The sequence below is a fragment of the Folsomia candida genome, unplaced genomic scaffold, assembly GCF_002217175.1.
Source record: "Folsomia candida strain VU population unplaced genomic scaffold, ASM221717v1 Fcan01_Sc016, whole genome shotgun sequence".
NCBI lineage: Eukaryota > Metazoa > Arthropoda > Collembola > Entomobryomorpha > Isotomidae > Folsomia > Folsomia candida.
In genome coordinates this window covers 3,054,594-3,079,206 of record NW_019091208.1, presented here as the reverse complement: position 1 = coordinate 3,079,206, position 24,613 = coordinate 3,054,594, and the positions used below count along the sequence as shown (strand labels likewise).

At 36.4% G+C, this 24,613-nt stretch overlaps 1 protein-coding gene and 3 long non-coding RNA genes across 6 annotated transcripts; 2 read left to right on the top strand and 2 right to left on the bottom strand.

Moving 5' to 3' along the window:
- Positions 1-1,600: 1,600 nt before the first annotated feature.
- Positions 1,601-12,528, bottom strand: LOC118437844. The gene is made up of 2 exons (XR_004836409.1): positions 12,439-12,528; positions 1,601-2,703 (listed from the first exon to the last, which is right to left on the bottom strand). It is a non-coding gene; the product is annotated as an uncharacterized LOC118437844 (long non-coding RNA).
- LOC118437842 lies at positions 12,510-13,327 on the top strand. Its single transcript, XR_004836407.1, has 4 exons — positions 12,510-12,626; positions 12,688-12,735; positions 12,894-12,941; positions 13,190-13,327. It is a non-coding gene; the product is annotated as an uncharacterized LOC118437842 (long non-coding RNA).
- A 4,056-nt stretch (positions 13,328-17,383) lies between these two features.
- Positions 17,384-18,202, bottom strand: LOC118437843. The gene is made up of 4 exons (XR_004836408.1): positions 18,086-18,202; positions 17,977-18,024; positions 17,771-17,818; positions 17,384-17,522 (listed from the first exon to the last, which is right to left on the bottom strand). It is a non-coding gene; the product is annotated as an uncharacterized LOC118437843 (long non-coding RNA).
- Positions 18,164-23,648, top strand: LOC118437841. Of its 3 annotated transcripts, XR_004836406.1 has the most exons (4): positions 18,164-18,273; positions 21,674-21,725; positions 21,882-22,037; positions 22,443-23,648. XR_004836406.1 is itself a non-coding variant. In XM_035857231.1 (3 exons), exons 1-3 carry the CDS (start codon positions 18,194-18,196, stop codon positions 22,873-22,875), a joined length of 669 nt encoding a protein of 222 aa, XP_035713124.1. In that variant the 5' UTR covers positions 18,171-18,193; the 3' UTR covers positions 22,876-23,648. The 3 variants fall into 3 exon arrangements, 2 of the variants coding, with proteins under 2 accessions (XP_035713124.1, XP_035713125.1); XM_035857231.1 differs by lacking the exon at positions 21,674-21,725 and having other exon boundaries at positions 18,171-18,273; XM_035857232.1 differs by lacking the exons at positions 21,674-21,725; positions 22,443-23,648 and adding an exon at positions 22,090-22,272 and having other exon boundaries at positions 18,171-18,273; positions 21,882-22,022.
- Positions 23,649-24,613: the final 965 nt, after the last annotated feature.

Here is a 24,613-nt window from a genome sequence, read left to right as displayed (position 1 = left end):
CCAGTGGATGATTTTTATACAATTGCCGTACTTGTGTTATCCGCCGAGTATAAGGAGATTTGTGCCTGGTTTTCGCGTGAGTATTCTCGGATGCACTATTATCTCCATGAAAACTTGAGTTGTCGTGTCATAATTAACATTGGGAATCCCTTTCAAATTGTCCAGAACATTCCGGTACCTTCCCCCGGTTGGTGTTACTCGGATAACGTAGGAAAACTCCGACAAGGTTCTAAATATCCTGCGAGAGGAAAAACTTCAAAAAATCCTCTCAGCTCAACAGGGATATTTCATGTTGCGTATATTTTGGAAATATTATCTCTAACAACAAATGAAACACTTTACGTGGGCAGTTTTTGTGCCAAGATATTTCCAAAGTTACTCGACTCATCCACCATTTCAGAAACATCAGGCGCCGTGGTGGCTGTCAATACGGAGAGTTTTGGGTACGAATATTTAACCTGCTATCGTAACGAGTATATAACATTTCAATTGTACGTTACACCATTCGAACAAGCAGTGTGGGTATGGCTCGCCATTTCTCTTGTCACAATTATAGTGATTACGACAGCGTACAAATATTATGGGGAATTAAGAAACATCTCTTTCCCGCCGTGGTTATTTATCTTAGCTACAATATTTGAAGAAGCGGGCCACCTACCCGAAAATATTGGAGGAAATTCGTTCTTTCGTAAAATTCTGGGGGCATGGTGTTTAGTATCCGTGATTCTTACAAATTGCTATAATGGAATTATGATATCAGAACTTAACTCACCACTCGGCGCGCGTCGTATTTTTTTGTTTGATGACCTGCTTTGTGAGAGAGTTGCTGCTACTGATATGCCGAATTTTGTGCAAAAAACTAGCAAGCCAAAGGAAGACAAATACAACCTAATGCGTTATCCAGAGCCCCCAAGTTCTGGTCATGGATACGAACGAATCTTGTGGCACAATGATGTGCTAAATTATTTAGACCAGAGTTATTTGAATAATACACACGTGAGAGCGGAATACTCCCCAGGACACGAATTTAAAAACCCGTTCGCCTCAGATGAATGTTTTCACATGCTGTCGCTAACATCTGAGTATGTTTCTGGATTCGCCAAATTCCCAGAATTTTTAAACTATTTAAATTTAGCCTTAATGAGGGGGGTCTATGCGGAGATGCAGTCGCAAATTTTCACCAATAGCACCCTTCAGATATTAAGCTTATTAGATCCGGTACACACACATCATCCGAAAGGTTTCAAGTATTATTCAAACCCCAATCAGACTTTTATCCAGGTGCGAAATAACTTGGAAGAAGAGTTGATTAATTGTGGAAAGTCGGTTCTCCTCAAACAATCTGATCTTATCGAGGCAGAATTACAATTTTTGACGAGACATTATGCAACACGAAAGTTTTATAAAGGAAAAGAAACTCTGGGCAGCATCCCGTACAATTGGTACTTTTATCAAGCTGGTATTTCAAATGTACCGAAATATTTCAAATATTTGTTTGAGTCAGGAATCTATCGTCGGTTACGGGGAGAGGAATTACGCCAGGAATACGTGCATCGTGAACCTGTGATGAAGATTGAGCAGAGTAAATTAATTGAAGCATTTAAATTAGACGGGACAATTTTAACGTTATTTATTCTTTGCGGGGCGATAGCTTTGCTGGCTAGTTTTGTCTTTGTGGTAGAAAAGTGGGTGAAGATGAATAGATTGAAATTTAAATGTAAGTTAATTTTACCGTTAGTTTACTGTTAAGTAATTAATTTAAATGTGATTGTGACCATTTACAAAAATGAGGTTGATTAGAAACTTGCTAGTAATATGAAAATCTTTAAATAATTATATACTAAAATTATACATTAAGTTAGGTATATGGATAAAATAACTCGCATCGTCATACTCAATGTTCAAATATTTATGTAGAATATGCTGAAATACAGAATAAATTTACAAATATGTATATGTATGCCCGCTAGCTAGAATTCATATCCTGCTTAAATTATCTTTGCGCACGCAATATAACAATTGTTTTGGCAAAAATTGTAATCTTAGTTATGCATTCCATATATTACACTGCTTACAAATATTTATTTACCCTGCGGGACATATGTAAGCGGTTGTTATTTTTCTAATTAGATACATGAATTATACATAAATTTACATAAATTTATCTATGTACGGTATTTGCACAATACATGTTTGAACAGGAGGTGCATATAGGCGGATAAAAATTTCATTATTTATGCTATATTTGGTACAAATTTTTTAATTGGGTACATACATACGTAAATGTGTAAGTATAATGCTTTTATGTATTATAGACAATTGAAATTTAAAAGGAAAAATAGATATAATTTGAATAATGAAATAAGGTAAAATAATTTTTGCCAATTTACTACATATTCTGAAGGGCACCAATTGGATACAGAATTATTACCCAGTCTTTTAGTCTAAACACACTGCCTAAGAATAGAAAATCCAACGTCGAAATTATGTAAGATTGTTGACATTGAGCGAGGAAGTTGATTAATTTTAGCCAAGGATTACTCGTCCACTATTGTATATATCCATCAAACATGCCGTTGCCTGAGCGCCGAATTTGTCTTTCCCGAATATATTTTCAAGAAATGATTTATTATATACCTGGCCTGGATTTATTATACACATGATTGAAGGTGGAGAAGGTTCTTCTGAACTATCCGCTATAAACTGTCAAAGTTAAGTAAAAATATAAGTACTGGTTCATTATTTGGAATACACATGTCCATGCCTCATATTTCATTAGCTGGAGAATGCGTCTATGCCCTATTCGCAACATTGGTGCATTCTCTAGTGTAGCAAATTGCTACACTAGATTAGCAAATGTGTGCTCCGATTCAAAATTCCTTAAGGGATGTGTCTAACAGTCGCTGATATTGATACCCTTCAGATATGTGAAGAAGAGGGCTGGGGCCATGGGACCATTTGCGTTCGCCACACCCACTCAGAAATCTGAGTGCCCAAGGCAAAGATTCGGCATACATAAATATCGCCCCAAGATTTAAATTTTGCTCGGATTTTCATTTCTGTGTATTCTTGATCCAGAATATATAAAAGTTATAAAAATCTGATGAGGAAAATTTGAATGCTGACGACATTAGTTCGGCAGCTTTAGCATTGGGCAGGCGCGACTTGGGATATTGCATCAAATCGCTCTAAGCAATTTTTTTTCTCTCAAGGTAAGTTTGTTTTTTATCACAGATCCAAATATTATCGAAATCTGACCATGTGACATTTGGAGAACCTCCTCCAAAATACGTATATTTTATTGTACCCTTTCATAAATTTTTAGGGGTTTCGGTTAGCTTAAACTAACTAGTTGGCGGGATTGAAAATTAAATGTTCACTAATCAATTAACTGTTGGTTTTTCAAATTAATTATTTGTGTTCATTTGATGAATAAATTAAGACTATGATTTCAACCCGTTGGTTAGTAGTATTAAAATTATATACACTCTCAAAAATCCGGTAATAAATTCATAATGCCGCGTATTACCGGATATGTGGTAAGATTAGGTGTTACTATCAGCCGTAGTATGGTAACGCTGTATTATCAATTCTTCCCCCAAGTGGTAGCAAAGACTACCGGCCTGGTTAAGTTGAGAGCCTCAATTCGTCCACCACTGCGGCAAGGCAGTATTTAGTCTAATTCCAAAATTACATTACATTAGCCGAATGAGCCGAGTTATCCTAACGTTCATCCAGAAAGTACTGAGCAAGCGGGAGGTGAAATGGCCGACCTCTCCATAAGCTATAACATGTAAAGTTTCGAAATTAATTGCACGGTCAGTTCTTGATGGATTTTCAAGATGGCGCCCGTTTTGGAAACCCTGGATCCTTGGGAAAAATATATATTTTCAGATTTTTCAAATTCGGCCCCACCCCCTCGAGATCTAGGTCACAAGGTCAAAAAACAAGTAACACTTCTTCATCGAATTTGAAAATTCTACGACTGGATTCGACGGACCTGGGGGTAAATTCTTGGCGGCAACGGTCAGGCATCCTATTCAGCAATTAGTAGGCCGCACCCCCTGCGTTGGTGTCATTGGGGGGGTGGTCAAATGTCAAATCAGCACATTTAATGTAGCAAAAAATTCTCCCACACCGTAGTTTTTGAAATTCAATGTCGCCAATACACGTAGTATTACCAAGGCCCCCTGTGTGAACGACATACCATTGTCCTAGACCCAATGGCGACAGGGGGTGTGGTTATCGGCGCTTCTGCCAATACTTTACCAATGCACGCCATGCGACATATCATTTTTCTCAGGACGGTAAGGAGATTTCAGTGGCATATTTCAAATTTAAATATGCCACACCCTCTGGGGGTGTGGCTGTCAATATCCAGTGAATCTACTCCAACCTGGTGACGTGACATATCAATTTTCTCAGCTCGCCAAGGGGATTGCAGTGATATAGTTAAAATTTTAAAAGTCACACCCCCTGTGGGTGTGGTTGTTAGCATTCCGCTAACAACCACATGCACGACTGTGATGTCGTTCACACAGGGGGCCTTGGTAATACTACGTGTATTGGCGACATTGAATTTCAAAAACTACGGTGTGGGAGAATTTTTTGCTACATTAAATGTGCTGTTTTGACATTTGACCACTCCCCCAATGACACCAACGCAGGGGTTGGGGCCTACTAGTCGCTTAATAGGATGACCTGACCGTTGCCCCCAAGAATTTACCCCCAGGTCCGTCGAATCCAGTCAAATTCGATGAAGAAGTGTTACTTGTTTTTTGACCTTGTGACCTAGATCTCAAGGGGGTGGGGCCGAATTTGAAAAATCTGAAAATATATATTTTTCCCAAGGGTCCAGGGTTACCAAAACGGGCGCCATCTTGAAAATCCATCAAGAACTGACCGTGCAATTGATTTCGAAACTTTACATGTTATTACTTATGGAGAGGTCGGCCATTTTGCCTTTTAGTATTATTAACATTGGCCGATGCTCAATACTTTCTAGATGCACCATAATGGTGTACGGATTTTCAATTTTGGTGGATTTTTTCTAGCGCGGGATGTAACGAGTGAAAATATTTAGGCTTTTTCGTATTTTTTAACCATTTTCGCGGCTAGATCAAGTGTAGCCATGGTATCAAACCATGGTATCAAACCCCCAAGCCATGGTATCATGGCTTGGGGGTTATTATTCGTTCATGGGAAACTACGATATATCACCTCGAACCTTGATCGTGCAACATGTCGATTAAGTTTTTTATCATCCTCGCCCTCACCATATTTATCACGTGGTGAAAATGGGCTTCCGCACACATTACGAAGTAAGTCCTAGAAAAAATTTCAATTCTTGCAACACATTATGTTATACATGATACCTTATTTAATATAAATTTGCACTTTTTTCGGAAGCAGCAACATTGAAAGATTTCAAATTGGATGGGCTGGAAGGAATTTTAAGCGCAACGGAGGACGGGGGGATTACCCTTCCCCCATTTCGTTTCCTTTTTCCATATAATCTCCGATTTGTGTACTGCTTCGTGGATTTTACGTCACAGTAAGTTGCTAATATATTTCTAACAATGGAGTTCTCCCAACGTATGCTCACAGATTTGGATCAAACTCGTGTCAATCGATCGCAAATATAATTAGTATGAAATTTGCAAATGGAACTATCTGCCAATACGCAGGTTTGGCGAAGATATTTACATCCAAAGCGGGAAAAATGCGCAGAAAATTTGGAAAATGAAAAATATGCCAGCTTTTTGGTGCGTTTTCTCCTCTTTTTATGCAAATAGCTCAGCTAAACCTGCGCATTGGCAGATAGTTCCATTTGCAAATTTCGCGCTAATTATATTTGTCATCGATTGACACTAATTTCATTCAAATATGTGAGCATGCGTTGGGAGAACTCCACTGTAAGTAAATTGAGTTCGTAAGCATTGGTCAACTATAAACTGTTACATAAACAGCGAGTTAGAATAAACCGTTGCAAACGAAATGTAGCAAAGGGGTGAAAACAAACGGAAAGGTTTTTGTGACACACCCACAACAGTCTTTCTGCATATTCCCATCATTGTCTCACATTACCCCACGTCTAATTTTGCCCCGATTTGACGCCCAACCCGCGTACTTCGAACATACGCGGCCGGAAGTCGGTCGATTGACAGGGTTAAATTTGAGGCGAAATACCAATTGATCTAATAGGTACCCTCCACTAATTAATTAATCTCTCGAGCATTTTTATAGTGAATTGACCAAAATCCAAAGAAAGCCCAGTTTTACATATGTATATCCTATTAAACCGGAAATTTTAAACGTTACCCAATTTTGCTGGAGTCACCCTCCAAAAAATGCTCCGAATATTCTCTTTAACCCGAACATTGCTTTAGATATCCAAAATTTTCAAAACTCAGGAAGTTCTGTTGTGTAATGTTCATTCCGGCAAAAAGGGCAAAGGGGCATATAAAAAGGTAATCGGGCATTCAAGCCCGCAAAACATCAATCACACATGAAAAATAGCAAACAGGCTCACCTTCTGTACACACATGCAGGCCCCGATTTAGGGGCGGGCAACCCGGGCAGCTGCCCGGGGCGCCAAGTCCCTGGGGGGCGCCGGCAGGTGCCCGGGTTTACACTAGATATAATTGAACTTTCTGTGGTAAATTTTGAAAATCGTTTGATTGGTGCTTGTATTTTTACAAAGTTTGGATAACTCATTGTGAGTGTTCTGATGTGTTGCTTCCTCACTACAATTTTTGAAACGTACAGTTGTTTCAAGCTCTATTTAGCCTGGGCATGTAAATTCTGTAAAATTTAAAATATGCTTGACACAACATAGAGAGTTTACGCTGAGGAGCCTCGCTGTCAGAATTTGTCCCTGATTTTAACATAATCACGAATAAATGTGTAACAGAACTTAACATCAAAAATTGTAAAATTTAATGTCCAATATTGGCGATTATTAGTTTTCGAAACCTTAAAAACGCGTTGAATTCGAAATATCAAGTGCAAAATTTTGTTAATACGTCTTACACCAATCTGTATTGAAACGCTATTTATGTAAATCACAGTAATTAATCTACATGATAAAATCTCAAAGGTTTTAAATTTGAGAAATTTTGGCTAAGGATTTTGAGCCGCTGCAACTTCTGCCCCCAGTCATGTTTTTCTCAAATTTTTTCAAATTTGATGTAATATCGAAATAGTTAACAATAACACAATTTTAGGCGAAACATGAGTGGGGACAAGAATTAGAGTGATTTTAGTGTAACAAATTAACTTTTGGGTGGGTTCAAAAGGCGAGCTTTAGCGAGTTTAAATGCTCTTCCATAACTCAAAATAAAACCACGGAGGTCTAAAACAAAGAGTAATGGTTGATAATTTGTCAACTACCAACCTATCAATGATAAATAGGCGTTTAAGTCAAAATTATGGCCAATTACATTTTGTACGTCTTGTAAAAACAGGAACAGCATTTAACCACAATTTTTCTGGGTCATTACCCTGCAAATTTATGCATGCATAGTCGGACCATAAGTTCCGGCAAACGCATTTCTGTTGGATAAATTTTGATTGGTTTTCGGAGACATACTTTGGATAATGGGGTGACACAAGGAAAGGTACGGTGTAGTTATATCCAAAATTCCAACCGGAACAAAGTCTTTCCACCATCGTTAAAGTTTGATGTAAAATTTATTTAAACTTGTTCTTTGCTCTAAAACAGTCAAATTGGCATTTGGCATGTCCACCTTGATCCTTTGGGAAGGCAAGGACACTTCTTGCTATCAACTCAATAAATGAGCTGGTGACAGAGGTGTCCAAATTCTCCAATTGAAGTTTTATAGCTTCGTCCAGTACTTTCAGGCTAGATAGCTTGTGCTGAGCAATTTTGGGCTTCACGATTAAACCTAGATTATCATTAGGATTCTGTCCCGTTATTGTGGAAGGCAATACAACAATTCAACCTTCTTTGTTGTCAAACTATTCTTCAATAATTTTGATGTGTGCCTTAGATGATCATCCTATTTGCAAACAAAATTATTTCCCGAGCGTAATTTCCTTCCATCATCATCAAATTTGAATCAGAAGGCCGCTATAGTAGTTGGAGTCCATGATTCCTTTGATTGAATCAAAATTTTTGATGCCCTTCCACAACGTTCACGCCCAAACTATTCGATTTCCACCCTCATGCTTAATTGTTAGCGTACCGTACTTGCCCTTGTCTGTATTTTCTTGGCGTCTACAAACCCGGGTGACCCGAGCTGAACCAAACAGGTTGATATTGGTCTCGTCGCTCCAGATTGCACGTTTTCAGTCCTTAACGGTTCAATTTGGGTACTTTTTAGCTAATTTCGAATGCATAGCCATATTGGCATTGGAGAGAAAAGACTTTTCCCGCGCTGCTGGGCCTTTAAATTCAGGTTCCCCGATCCTCTTCTTTATAGTTTGAGCAGAAATTTGAAGGTTATATTCTTCCCTCATTTCTAGCTGATTTTTAGTGCAGTAGACGTGGGTTTCACTGAATCTTGGAGAGAATGGCGTCACAAATTCTTGGGGTCGAAATCCGTAGTCGTCTAAAGGCTGGCTGGTTCGCCACTATCCCAAGATTTTTGCACTTCAGGGCTATTCTGGTAAATGTTTACTTCCTCACAAGCAGTTTAGCAAAAACCCCCCGAGGACGAAGCCCATTATCATAATATTTTGTGACCTTTTGTCCCAAATCTGTGCTAAGACGTTTTTCAGGTAATATGAGCTAATTCTGATAACAAACAATTGGTTCGGGGTTATAAAAATGTAATTTTTCAAAGAATTACAAACTACGAAGTTGGTGCAAAACGATTTTGGGCGATGTTTTTAAGAAATTACACTAAAACTGAAAAGAAGTCAGAGGGTGGAAAGACTTTTTTCCTGTTGGAATTTTGGATATAATTACACCGTTTCGTTATTTGTGCCACCTCATTATCCAAAGTATGGTTTCGAAAACGTTACATCGTGATGAGTAATTGTGCAAAATTGCAGTTCACTCGATAAAGCCTCTCGAGCGATATAACGTTTTAAGTGCAAAACGTATGAGGGTGGAAAGAGTTTCTGCCTATACTGTATATATGTATGTAGTTACATATGCAAGTCTAGATATGTGTAATTAAGAAAATTCCAAATAATTAACGAAATATCATGTAGCTTACAAAATGCAGAAAATCTAATGGATTTTATCTAGCGAATCTATTCCATCGTGTTAAAATTCCATATTTCGAGCGTGTAAAATGTAGTAGGAAAAATGAAATAATTTTGCAGAACTCAACAAATTACAAAATTTAAGTAAAAAATCAGACGTCGGCAAAATGTTGGTTCAAAATAATTTTTTTTAAATTATGTACAGTGATATTTCATCCCATTTAGACGATTTTGAGGCAAAAATCAGGACTATCATAGGAAATTTGAAAAAATGCACATTTTGATAAGTATCTCAAAAACTGGCTAAGCGCGCGCCCCGAATATTATTACGGATTGTTGATCTGCTTAATATTCCGCAAATTTTAAGCCATTAAAGATCATAGTTGTAGGATCGCATTGTATATGGCCATTCTAATTAGGCTTGGGTAAGAATAGTTTACGCAAATATTTGATTGACTAAAAAACTAACATGTGAGTGGAGAAGGCGCGAGCGGCTTAGGGCGCCTAATTTCTTTGCCCAGGTAAGATTTTGGGCTAGATCGGGGCCTGCACACATGTATTTAAAATATGGTTCAATGACATATGTATGTACAACGACTAAAAGATCATAAAATATCTAGGATAGAGATAAAGATACTTAAATTTTAAATTTCAGAAACACTGCCTATGGATTGCGTGAGGCTGAGACAAACGTTTCACTAAATTTCTCCGGGGACGAGTTAACTTTTGAAGGATCGATCAACGCCTCGCGGTTATTTTTTATGGGAGATTACGTTTCCAACTCGATCGAAGGGTCACCCTTTATCCCCGATGTTTACCGATACGTCGGGGAAGACAAGTATTTCGCTGAATTGAAGGATCTATTCGTGTCCTTGAAGTTCACCCTGAACATGCCTCTCACCGGGAAGGTTTCAATAACCGATTATCAAATCAGATTTAATGATTTATTCGGGTTTCAATGGAACTTCAAAAACGTGACTAAAGTTGCGGGTGATGCCCGCTGGGAGTTAAGTGATCAATGGTGGGAGAGTAATTCGGAAAATATTCGGAGGATGGTGACATCAGTATTTTTTTGGTACGCGCCACACATGGGATGATTAATGAGGTTATCGAGGTAAAGAATTACATAACAGATATACTCCGCATCAAGGCAGCCTTGAACTTTTAGAGAAATTAAGAATTAGATATGTTTGAGAAACTGCTAGTCTCAAAGTTCCCAGTGATCATAAATTGAGGGAAATTAAGACTCACGGTGGCGCCCCGAGTGAAAATTGTATGTCGAATTTGACATAATTCTACAAAAGTGGCCGGAACAATGGTTTGTGCGGAAAAAGTATGAACGATTCTGTATAAAAGTTTTGACAGGTATGTATATTCTGCAGAAAGATTTGGCACAATTTTGCATAATTCTGCATATTTTGTGCACAAATTGTTTCGACATAAATTTTTATGCATAAAATCCAGCCAACTTTATGCATAAAGTGTCGTAAATTTTTTACCCGGGTAGTTTTTCAGAATTCGCTTATTCTGCAAAAATTCAAACCTACGTGAATTGAGAGTACGTAGGTATTTATAAATTATGTAATTGGGTAAACATAAGACATTATTGTTTCTAGAACTGCAACATTTTGGAGTTAATTAGTGGACAGTGTGGGTTAAAAATTTTGATTACATTTTTTAATTTGGTTTTAATTTCCTAAATATAAAACATGAACTTATTTCTTATTTCCAGTTGGCTGCTTGAATTTATACCCAAACTGGTTACCCTGCTCTACGCGGGATGTTTCAAAAATGTCACACCATTGAAAAACGTTTTTTTAACTACAATTTATTATTTTGCCTGTAACTTCAGTGAATTAAATGAGGAAATAAAAAGTAGGAAATTATTTAATCTGTGGTTTTTGCGGATAATATTTAATTTATTGAAAAATTGCTAGCTTCCAGTGAACCACAGTCATGTTCATCGCGTTGTTTACTGATATATTTTTTCCAAATATGACCTTTACGTTAAAATTTGAGTACGACAGATGTACTACAATGCAAAGACAACCATGAAAATATGTAGGGAAAAGTGTGTTAATCAACTAACTTAAAACATTTATGGAAGCCAGAACCGTCCAATACAATTTTAAAAATATTACATATATTCAAAATAATTTCTGGACAGAAATCGTTGGAGATTTGCAAAATTTCTTGACGGATTTTATGGTCAGTTAGATATATAAGTATTAATTTTCAGCTGATGCCTGCATAATTTCACCTGATTGTTCACGTTTATACATTTTGAAATCTTCTAATTTCTTACTCTAACTGTGAATGTGTGTCTGTGAATAATTCATTTAAATCATGTATTTATTAAAATATGCTTATTATTTAAACGACTTCATTATCAAGGTGGAATTTTTCCATGCATTGTTCTAAATGTCACAATGCGTGTAACAAACATAGTGTGGGCACACGTCAAAAAAATACGTTCGATTGACTAACAATGCGACGGTGTGAAGTGTAACCCTCCGAATTGGTTTAAATTTTGAAATTAAGTGGTCCAAAGCAATACAACCAAAGTTTCTTCCGGCAGTTTGTGCGATGGTCAGAATGGTTATAGTTGAAAAATGTGCAATTTTTAGCACGGGAAGAGAATGGAAGTTAAGTTTCCTTCCTCCGCCTGGTAAAAATCGCCCGTTTCTCAACTTTGACCTCAAATATTTTGACAAATTCTGACCATCGCACAAACTGCCTCAAGAAACGTTGGTTGTATTGACGGGGACCACACAATTTCAAAATTTCAGCCAAATCGGAGGGTTACACTTCACACCATCGCATTGTAAGATTGACAAGGTATTGTGCACATAGTTGCGCGTGGATTAAATTATTTTTATCAAATGCTCGCCATGAATATTATTCACCTTATTAAATATATTTTCCACTCACAATGGAGGTCTTCCTGCGTATGCTCATAGATTTGAACCAAGGTGTGAAATTGGCATATGAAGGTATCCGCCAATGCGCAGGGTTGGCGGAGAAAGGTGGACAAATAAGCAGCAAATTTGGAAACTGAAACATTTTCTAGTTTTGAGGGTACGTTTTCTCATCTTTTTAAGCAAATATCTCCTCTAAATTTGAGCATTTGTAGATAGTTTTACTTGCAAATTTCACACTAATTAAATTTATGATCTATTGACACGACTTCGGTTCAAGTCTGTGAGCATACATTGGGAGACCTCCATTGTGAGTGAGATTGCTCATAGTTTACTACATTCTTACCTATGGAATAGCCCAACCTTTCCACTTGGATTTAAAACCGACCGTTTAAAAAGCATCCCAATTCTGCTTCTTGATATCATTCCTCTTCAGGACCTTCGTATCAGTGTGTGCCTGTTACAACTGCAGCAATGAATTTTTTCACAATTCTCATTCCTATCCTACTTTCTGCAACTCGTGCCACTGCACAGGTAAATTTTGTTTAATATCGTAATATAACCCTTAATCTTAACGAATTAACCAATTTTGTAGAACAAGGACCCCTGCATGGAATCCACAATTTTTCAAACGATGATTGAGGTAGATTTTACCCCATTATAAACGCTTCCATCATTTTTTTCAAAATTTCAAATTTCAAGTTATTTAAATTCCACTTCATGTTCACGAGGATTGATTTTATTACCACCGGTATTTTTTCTGATTCAAAATTTTTACAGTATAATTGTCATTATTTTTAGACGGAATCATGTAAAGGTCTGTTTAACGATGTGGATATTGCAGATAAGGTAATTTTCCTATTCAATACTATCTACTAATTTTTCACACTTACGTAAATGTGTTATATCATATAACTTATATGCATACAGTTGAATGAACTCGAAGTTGATAAATAATAAACTAATTTAAAATAAATAAACTAATTCTTTAAAAAAAACTTAGGTGAGGCTTGCTTAAAAGGGAGAAACAAGAGGTTCTCATCGTGTAATAAAATAATATGCTACATCAATGTTCATCTCATGATTTATAATTTTAGGTGAATACAACAACAAATTATATGCGTTTCGGACCATTTGCCTTGTAAGTTTAAATTGCTATTTTTCATATTTATGTACAACCATCAAGAAGGTACATATGCACATCTGTATTAGTATCGAACAATTAATCACTAATTCTAAATAAACTAAATCGATAAAATCGAATATATGATGGAGCTAATTCCTAAACTCAAATCCGTATGTTACTTTCTTCTAATTGTGCTTGCTGAAATTTATTTTATCTTTGGGGCACGTTTAATTTGAAATGAAACTATTCTAAACTATTCAAAAAGGCATTCTGCTCAGCGAACGGTGCTCTTAACTCGGTAAGTTTTTTAAAATCAAAAATACGGTTGTTATAAATAGGTATATAAATATGTACACTCTAAGAAATTTTATTACCACGCGGTAAACATATATGACTCCACCGTACTGGTAGAACTACTATTACTGCACAGTAACCTCCGTTTCACGCTACTTGAGTTCACTTCATGGAGTACATTACCCGAATCAACCGAATTACATAGTTTATTATTTGACACCAGTTATTTTCATTTTGACGTAAAAATCATAAATCATACGAAATTGAATAATTTAAACGCCAAAATGAAAATAACTGGTGTCAAATATGGTAGAGGCATTTTAATTAAGCACAATTTAGATTATATCTTGCTGAGAGGCTTATTGGCCGACCTTGTAATGCTTAACAACATTGGAGACTAAAATTGGCATTACTTTACCAATTGATGACCGATTTTCAAAATTGCCACTGTTTTGGAAAGCTCAAGTCAATTGGCGAAATATATATTTCCAGATTTTTTAAATTCGACCACACCCCCTCGAAATTAAGGTCACAAGGTCAAAAAATGCATAAAATACAATTAATGCATACAGCGGAATTTGAAAGTGTAAAAATCAAGTTGCATGTCGAAAAAATACCTCGACCCCCAGGACACTGAACAATGTTCAAGGGGTCGCGTGCCTCACCCACAGTGGGTGTGGCCGTAGGCGCCTTTTCGATTTCAATGAAACCATGTCATGTGATATATCATTTTTCTCAGGACGATTAGGACATTACGACTGAACACTTAAAATTCACGAACCACGCCCCCAGTGGGTGTGGTCGTTGGCGAATTTTAGATTTTAAGGAAACCATGTCATGTGATATATCATTCTTCTCAGCTCGATGAGGACATTACGATTGAATGTATAAAATTTATGAACCACGCCCCCGGTGGGTGTGGTCGTTGGCGAATTTGGATTTTAAGGAAACCATGTCACTTGATATATCATTCTTCTCAGCTCGATGAGGACATTACGATTGAATGCTTAAAATGTATGAACCACGCCCCCAGTGGGTGTGGTTATCTGCGAGTTTTAGATTTTAAGGAAACCATGTCCTGATATATCATACTTCTCAGCCAGATGAGGAAATTTTGACTGATATTTTTGTGCGTATTTTTGATCCGTATTTTTTTCAAGTACCACGTTATCCTAACTATGCTTTGATCCCTTACTGGGTTTAGTGTAGTACAAAATCTAACAAAACTAGTTTCAACGGCGCTTGTGCAATCTAAATAATGACGGCCAAAATTTTAGTAAACGTTTAGCAAAATGAAGTGGAATAACTATTAGGCAAATTTTATTCAAACATCCCTTCAAATTTATTCACCCATCAAATTTAACCAACGTACAAAATTTATCATTTTAGCTGACCTGTTATGAATTTTGTCCAATTGTTGTGTAGTCCTCTATTGTGATTAACCTTAAGTAAGTTTTAATTATTTTTACTTAGAGTATAGGCAACACTTTAAAAACTGACGATTTCCTTTGGATTTTTCAACTGTTTCAAGGTCATCAAGTTTTTCGCACAAACGAAAAAGGTCATCAGGCCAAGTCTCACATAACCCCATAAGTAAGGTATCGTTGGAAAGGTTTCAGTGGGAGGATTATGTAAGAAGATGTATACTTTATAGGGTCTGGGACCACCCCCTAGTTTTCTAGAGACCGATGAGTAATATTGAGTTTTGGTTTTCATAATACGCACACGTTAACACAGGAGCAGATTGAGAGCTAACATAGCACTAGCTTAGTGAAAACTCAATATTACTTATTGGTCTCTAGAAAACTAGGGGGTGGTCCCAGACCCCATAAAGTATACATCTTCTTAATCCTCCCACCGAAACCTTTCCAACGATATCGCGCCCTGACCAACTGCCCGTGTTGTCCACCCCTAAATCTAGGCCTGACTGTACACTATTATGAATGTTTTGGGTAATGGGCCCCCTTGGTTTTGCCGCTGTTTCAATTCGTACGTAAGTTCTCATGGTGGTGTCCGGATTTCAAATTCAAACACGGGGCCCATTACCCAAAAAATTTTTAAAAAATTACCCAAAAAGATAATAAACAAACATGCTGCATTCTTAACAATCGGAAATATGCAATATTTCTTGGATAATGTGTTTTTTCTTGTAACTTTAATTCACATTCGACGAGTTTGGATCTTTGTTGAAAATATTTGAGCATTGAATGTGTTCATTAAAACTGCATCCAAAATCACGATTTTCGTCTCAGGCAGGTAAGTCTCTATATCCAACGACGCAATTTTAGGTGTTTAAATTTTGGTACCAATTTCGTGCTCTTAAATTCTTGCTTCGAATGTGAAGTCATGGACTCAAATTTAAATTACTTAGTCCCAAGAGGAAAATATCAGTGTTAACAATGTTAAAAAAATATTCAAATATATTTATATCAAATCGAATTTAAAAAACACGATTTTGACACTATTGAAAAAATATTAAAAACTACTTCCGCACCCAGGGGTTGTAGTGTACATATACAAAAATTTTTTCTTCGACGGAGCCCGTCTCTTGAGCTGAGCAAAATGTGATGCCATGTGGCATGATTTGGCTAAATTATGATATATCTCATGACATGGTTTCCTTAAAATCGAAAATTCGCCAACGACTACACCCACTGGGGGCGTGGTTCATACATTTTAAGCATTCAATCGTAATGTCCTCATCGAGCTGAGAAGAATGATATATCAAGTGACATGGTTTCCTTAAAATCCAAATTCGCCAACGACCACACCCACCGGGGGCGTGGTTCATAAATTTTATACATTCAATCGTAATGTCCTCATCGAGCTGAGAAGAATGATATATCACATGACATGGTTTCCTTAAAATCTAAAATTCGCCAACGACCACACCCACTGGGGGCGTGGTTCGTGAATTTTAAGTGTTCAGTCGTAATGTCCTAATCGTCCTGAGAAAAATGATATATCACATGACATGGTTTCATTGAAATCGAAAAGGCGCCTACGGCCACACCCACTGTGGGTGAGGCACGCGACCCCTTGAACATTGTTCAGTGTCCTGGGGGTCGAGGTATTTTTTCGACATGCAACTTGATTTTTACACTTTCAAATTCCGCTGTATGCATTAATTGTATTTTATGCATTTTTTGACCTTGTGACCTTAATTTCGAGGGGGTGTGGTCGAATTTAAAAAATCTGGAAATATATATTTCGCCAATTGACTTGAGCTTTCCAAAACAGTGGCAATTTTGAAAATCGGTCATCAATTGGTAAAGTAATGCCAATTTTAGTCTCCAATGTTGTTAAGCATTACAAGGTCGGCCAATAAGCCTCTCAGCAAGATATAATCTAAATTGTGCTTAATTAAAATGCCTCTACCATATTTGACACCAGTTATTTTCATTTTGGCGTTTAAATTATTCAATTTCGTATGATTTATGATTTTTACGTCAAAATGAAAATAACTGGTGTCAAATAATAAACTATGTAATTCGGTTGATTCGGGTAATGTACTCCATGAAGTGAACTCAAGTAGCGTGAAACGGAGGTTACTGTGCAGTAATAGTAGTTCTACCAGTACGGTGGAGTCATATATGTTTACCGCGTGGTAATAAAATTTCTTAGAGTGTACATATTTATATACCTATTTATAACAACCGTATTTTTGATTTTAAAAAACTTACCGAGTTAAGAGCACCGTTCGCTGAGCAGAATGCCTTTTTGAATAGTTTAGAATAGTTTCATTTCAAATTAAACGTGCCCCAAAGATAAAATAAATTTCAGCAAGCACAATTAGAAGAAAGTAACATACGGATTTGAGTTTAGGAATTAGCTCCATCATATATTCGATTTTATCGATTTAGTTTATTTAGAATTAGTGATTAATTGTTCGATACTAATACAGATGTGCATATGTACCTTCTTGATGGTTGTACATAAATATGAAAAATAGCAATTTAAACTTACAAGGCAAATGGTCCGAAACGCATATAATTTGTTGTTGTATTCACCTAAAATTATAAATCATGAGATGAACATTGATGTAGCATATTATTTTATTACACGATGAGAACCTCTTGTTTCTCCCTTTTAAGCAAGCCTCACCTAAGTTTTTTTTAAAGAATTAGTTTATTTATTTTAAATTAGTTTATTATTTATCAACTTCGAGTTCATTCAACTGTATGCATATAAGTTATATGATATAACACATTTACGTAAGTGTGAAAAATTAGTAGATAGTATTGAATAGGAAAATTACCTTATCTGCAATATCCACATCGTTAAACAGACCTTTACATGATTCCGTCTAAAAATAATGACAATTATACTGTAAAAATTTTGAATCAGAAAAAATACCGGTGGTAATAAAATCAATCCTCGTGAACATGAAGTGGAATTTAAATAACTTGAAATTTGAAATTTTGAAAAAAATGATGGAAGCGTTTATAATGGGGTAAAATCTACCTCAATCATCGTTTGAAAAATTGTGGATTCCATGCAGGGGTCCTTGTTCTACAAAATTGGTTAATTCGTTAAGATTAAGGGTTATATTACGATATTAAACAAAATTTACCTGTGCAGTGGCACGAGTTGCAGAAAGTAGGATAGGAATGAGAATTGTGAAAAAATTCATTGCTGCAGTTGTAACAGGCACACACTGATACGAAGGTCCTGAAGAGGAATGATATCAAGAAGCAGAATTGGGATGCTTTTTAAACGGTCGGTTTTAAATCCAAGTGGAAAGGTTGGGCTATTCCATAGGTAAGAATGTAGTAAACTATGAGCAATCTCACTCACAATGGAGGTCTCCCAATGTATGCTCACAGACTTGAACCGAAGTCGTGTCAATAGATCATAAATTTAATTAGTGTGAAATTTGCAAGTAAAACTATCTACAAATGCTCAAATTTAGAGGAGATATTTGCTTAAAAAGATGAGAAAACGTACCCTCAAAACTAGAAAATGTTTCAGTTTCCAAATTTGCTGCTTATTTGTCCACCTTTCTCCGCCAACCCTGCGCATTGGCGGATACCTTCATATGCCAATTTCACACCTTGGTTCAAATCTATGAGCATACGCAGGAAGACCTCCATTGTGAGTGGAAAATATATTTAATAAGGTGAATAATATTCATGGCGAGCATTTGATAAAAATAATTTAATCCACGCGCAACTATGTGCACAATACCTTGTCAATCTTACAATGCGATGGTGTGAAGTGTAACCCTCCGATTTGGCTGAAATTTTGAAATTGTGTGGTCCCCGTCAATACAACCAACGTTTCTTGAGGCAGTTTGTGCGATGGTCAGAATTTGTCAAAATATTTGAGGTCAAAGTTGAGAAACGGGCGATTTTTACCAGGCGGAGGAAGGAAACTTAACTTCCATTCTCTTCCCGTGCTAAAAATTGCACATTTTTCAACTATAACCATTCTGACCATCGCACAAACTGCCGGAAGAAACTTTGGTTGTATTGCTTTGGACCACTTAATTTCAAAATTTAAACCAATTCGGAGGGTTACACTTCACACCGTCGCATTGTTAGTCAATCGAACGTATTTTTTTGACGTGTGCCCACACTATGTTTGTTACACGCATTGTGACATTTAGAACAATGCATGGAAAAATTCCACCTTGATAATGAAGTCGTTTAAATAATAAGCATATTTTAATAAATACATGATTTAAATGAATTATTCACAGACACACATTCACAGTTAGAGTAAGAAATTAGAAGATTTCAAAATGTATAAACGTGAACAATCAGGTGAAATTATGCAGGCATCAGCTGAAAATTAATACTTATATATCTAACTGACCATAAAATCCGTCAAGAAATTTTGCAAATCTCCAACGATTTCTGTCCAGAAATTATTTTGAATATATGTAATATTTTTAAAATTGTATTGGACGGTTCTGGCTTCCATAAATGTTTTAAGTTAGTTGATTAACACACTTTTCCCTACATATTTTCATGGTTGTCTTTGCATTGTAGTACATCTGTCGTACTCAAATTTTAACGTAAAGGTCATATTTGGAAAAAATATATCAGTAAACAACGCGATGAACATGACTGTGGTTCACTGGAAGCTAGCAATTTTTCAATAAATTAAATATTATCCGCAAAAACCACAGATTAAATAATTTCCTACTTTTTATTTCCTCATTTAATTCACTGAAGTTACAGGCAAAATAATAAATTGTAGTTAAAAAAACGTTTTTCAATGGTGTGACATTTTTGAAACATCCCGCGTAGAGCAGGGTAACCAGTTTGGGTATAAATTCAAGCAGCCAACTGGAAATAAGAAATAAGTTCATGTTTTATATTTAGGAAATTAAAACCAAATTAAAAAATGTAATCAAAATTTTTAACCCACACTGTCCACTAATTAACTCCAAAATGTTGCAGTTCTAGAAACAATAATGTCTTATGTTTACCCAATTACATAATTTATAAATACCTACGTACTCTCAATTCACGTAGGTTTGAATTTTTGCAGAATAAGCGAATTCTGAAAAACTACCCGGGTAAAAAATTTACGACACTTTATGCATAAAGTTGGCTGGATTTTATGCATAAAAATTTATGTCGAAACAATTTGTGCACAAAATATGCAGAATTATGCAAAATTGTGCCAAATCTTTCTGCAGAATATACATACCTGTCAAAACTTTTATACAGAATCGTTCATACTTTTTCCGCACAAACCATTGTTCCGGCCACTTTTGTAGAATTATGTCAAATTCGACATACAATTTTCACTCGGGGCGCCACCGTGAGTCTTAATTTCCCTCAATTTATGATCACTGGGAACTTTGAGACTAGCAGTTTCTCAAACATATCTAATTCTTAATTTCTCTAAAAGTTCAAGGCTGCCTTGATGCGGAGTATATCTGTTATGTAATTCTTTACCTCGATAACCTCATTAATCATCCCATGTGTGGCGCGTACCAAAAAAATACTGATGTCACCATCCTCCGAATATTTTCCGAATTACTCTCCCACCACACGAGTTACCACACGTAGACAAACTGTTAATTTGCGTAGGGTGGATAAATTGTCAGACTTTGAACTATGGTCACACCAGCAGTAAATATAAAGCCATAATCAACAAATTACAGTGCTACCAAGTAAATTATCTCTTCTGGTTATGAATATTGATATGCGTATGTGGATATTAAGACTTCTGGCCCTTGTAGCTTCAAAAGGAGGAAATTTTGAAAACTAGTTGGTACATATATTTTGAAGGGAATTCTAATGGTTTTCTCGTGGTATTATTAGTTTTTCAAAATTGCATCAACTGGGTTCGGTACATTAATTCATGTATTGGTCAGAACAAATGGCCCTACTAGGTAATAAATACATATTTCTACTAAAAAAATCATGGTATTTGAAAACATCCAAAATTAATCCCGTACTAAAAATAAAAAAATTTTCTAGCCCCGCCGTCGAAATTTGAATTGATTTTCGTTCAGGACCCTTTTAAAAAATTTGCCCTTTTTCGGACACGAAAATCGTGGAATATTTGTATTGGACAGTTTATGCAGTTGTGCAATTATTTATGCAATCAGTTACGTAACTGTCACTTGTGGACACCTGGTCGGTTATTTTGCATTTATGTAATTGTCAGACTCAATTACCACTGTTTTTAATTATGTTATATAAGTATTTATGCAAATCGTCAGAAACAATCTCAACAAGTGGGAACTGATAAAATTCCAATGAACTCACAATGGAGGTCTCCCAACGTGTGCTCACAGATTTGGACCAATCGATCACGAATTTTATTAGTACGAAATTTGCAAATCGCACTATCTGCCAATGCGCAAGTTTGGTGAAGATATTTGCATCCGAAACGGAAAAAATGCGCTGCAAATTAGGAAAATGAAAATTTTGCCAGCCTTGCGGGCACGATTCTACTCTTTCGATGCAAATATCTCCGTCCGCAATATAAATATGTCCAAATAATTAAAAACTCGACTTTACTACTTACTGTTAGCTTCTTTTGGTTAATATTTCACAGCCGAAAGCGGATGCGATAGAGGGTTACGGGTAGCAGTTTATGTTACCCGCAATCCCACATAAAAACTCATCATCAAGTGGATTGCGAATACCAATTTAAATTTACTTGTCAGACATCAATATCTGTTATTGTTTCACAGATAAAAATCACTTAATTGACTTGTCCAACTGGGATTCTATTTAGATTACAAGGTATATTTATCCACAGCATAAAAAAATGATGCAATGCATAGATATATAATACTATAAAAGAGTGGTAATTTAGGTAAAATTCATCACTTCAATTCCTGCACTTGCCAGCCAGCTAAGATTTATTATAATGTTTTTTCGACTATTTTTCTTCGTCAGCTACGTCAGCATTGCGTCCGGTTTCGTGCAGGAGCTGACCCTCTACACAGAACCTGGTCAGGGAGGAGATGCGCTGCGATTTAAAAGTAAGGAGCCCGACCTCACGACATACTTGCCGCATTTAAGAAACGTGAAATCATGGTGCGCTAAAGGACTGTAAGTATGTATTTATTGGACGTATATTTTTGTAAATGTCATTAATTGCCAGGGATTTGTCACTCTGCTTGGCACGGGAGCTATTGAATTAATCGTGTCCGTTCGTCCGTCTGTCGGTTCGTCTGCCTCTCTGTCTGTCTGTCTTTCCGTCTGTCCGTACGTCTGTTGACGAGTTGTTTGCATCAATTGATGCTAATTTAAAAATCCCCTTGAAATACAAAATACAAAACTACTGCGTTCCGACTCAGTGACAATTTTTCTTCGAAATAAATTAATAAATTTTTCAAAAGTTTCTTTCTTTTGTAATCACATCCTATATTAAAAAGTAAATATATTTAAAATAATGGCTTAGCATCATGCACAAAGGTGACGCGGTGTTAAACATTCTTCATCATACTTTACTAGATGGCACGGATTTGGTTCTGCCAACTATACAAATGGTCGGACAATCAATGAATTTACCATGGATGGATCAACCTATTGCAGAAATGATACACTTTTTTACACAATGTCATTGAGATTTGCGGGACCATCAGAAACAAGAAAGCGTAGCATATCAATCTACCGGGGACTGGGGTGTTGTTACGATGGTGGAATGGAGTACACGTTTACTGGCTCGTCGGCCACGAATTTCGGGTTTCTTGCGAAATATATTGTTCTCACTGGCCGGTCGAGTTGGACTGGGTTTGAAAACGCGGATTTTACCGGAAACTCTACCTGTTTCTCGTCATCCGAGCTAATCGGGCATACCACCATATATGGGAAGGAGATAAGGTCCTTTGTCCGAGGATGTGACGCCAAATACAAGAGCGAGTATGTTAATGTTGACAAATTGTAGGTTAAAAGGGAGCGAAAAGTCAGTAATGTATGCATAAATATTTCCGTATTTATGTATTATGCCTCGGAGGAAATAAACATTAATTGATATGCATACTTAATTAATTACAAAATTTAGCAATTTTACAACCCCATTTATCTACAATATGTATGCATGCAGATGAACAAGATTTGTTCGGAATGCGCTGTGCTGAACGTTCGAAATTAAATATGTTGATAATTCAAAGCATAGGGTCAAATTGACCAGGACGAATTGGGCCCCGACAGACAAATTCGTCGCAACAAATTAATCCAGCCGCATGGTGTAGTTCAAATTGAGCGTGTAGGTCTCCCACACACACAAGATCAGCTATGTACAGATTGCCCTACGTACCTCGAAATGGGGAGCCCCAACACTTAGCATCTGAGCACGGTCTCCAACGATTCTCATATCGAGCGTTGTTGGTTTTCAGATTTTTAAAATCTGGAATAAAATATTCTGGAAACTTGCCAACTTAATCCAGCCGGTTTCTTGGTTTTAGATAAGGTTTAATTCGATTTTCCTTATTGGACCAAATAATTTTATGTAACTTAGGAGCTCTCTGTCGATGACTGACTTTTTTAAATGTTGTTCTGTCTGTTAAAAAATACAGTTAGCGGTCGGATTAACCACGAGGACCTTAGCATAACAATATGTCTGCAGGGGACGATTGCAAGCAATTTGTAGCTGTCACTATTACCAGCAATTTGAACTCATTCCACACAGATCGCCGTTTCCTGCCGATGGCAACATAACAAATCTAAAGGTGCAAAAGCGTAAACGATAGATATTTATTTGGTTATTTTTTCGCTAGATTATACATAAGTAATTTGTTGTGTGTTTATTTGCAAATTTTTTTCATAATTGATTCCTTAAATGCTAAGAGCAGACCTAAATATGATAATTGGAATAAATGCTACAAAATTGCAAGAAATTTTAAACCATAATTGTATCAATATTTCATTCCGTCGAGTAGAGTGGAATCTCCAACCGAACCCGGAAGCCATATATATAATTGCTGATTTGCTTGCAAGACTCAACCAATCATTACGTATTGTCTCGCGACATTTAATGCATATTTACTTTCGTTGATGATTAAATTAAACAAATAATGGTACATTATCAGCTTGGGCAGCCAGGCTAATTTATGAAAAAAGAGCTAATACCAATTTGAAAAAGCTAAACCAATATGTTAGAGCAGTGAGGTTCGTGTATGGTGCAACAAGTATTGGAGGGCAGCGTTATCAACGCGACGAGATTCCCATCACAATTTCGCCAACCTTTCGGAATGTGAAAGCTTGCAAACGGACGAGTAAATTTGGTAAGTTTTACGCGAGTAATTTATTTCTTTCAACTGAGAAATCTAATTTCTGATGATGGAGACCGCTTTCATCTTTCAAACAATGTTTGCCTGTAAATGGTTTAGGTCTTGGAACTTCCGCACCTAGCGGTGGGGAAGTGAGACCAGTAAAATAAAACCTCAACCAAAAGAGAAAGTTTCTTCTACTAGCAGCTGCTGCTACAAGGAGCTAGCTCATCAACTAATGCAACTTGCATTATGCAAGCATGTTATTCATTACTAATAACAACTTAAAGTGCAGTGCAATACAGGAGACATTTTATTTACATTTTATTTACATCAGTTAATATTAGTAATTTTATTAACACAAAATTTTTTGATTAATGATTATTTTATTTATATCAGTAAATGAAATTACCT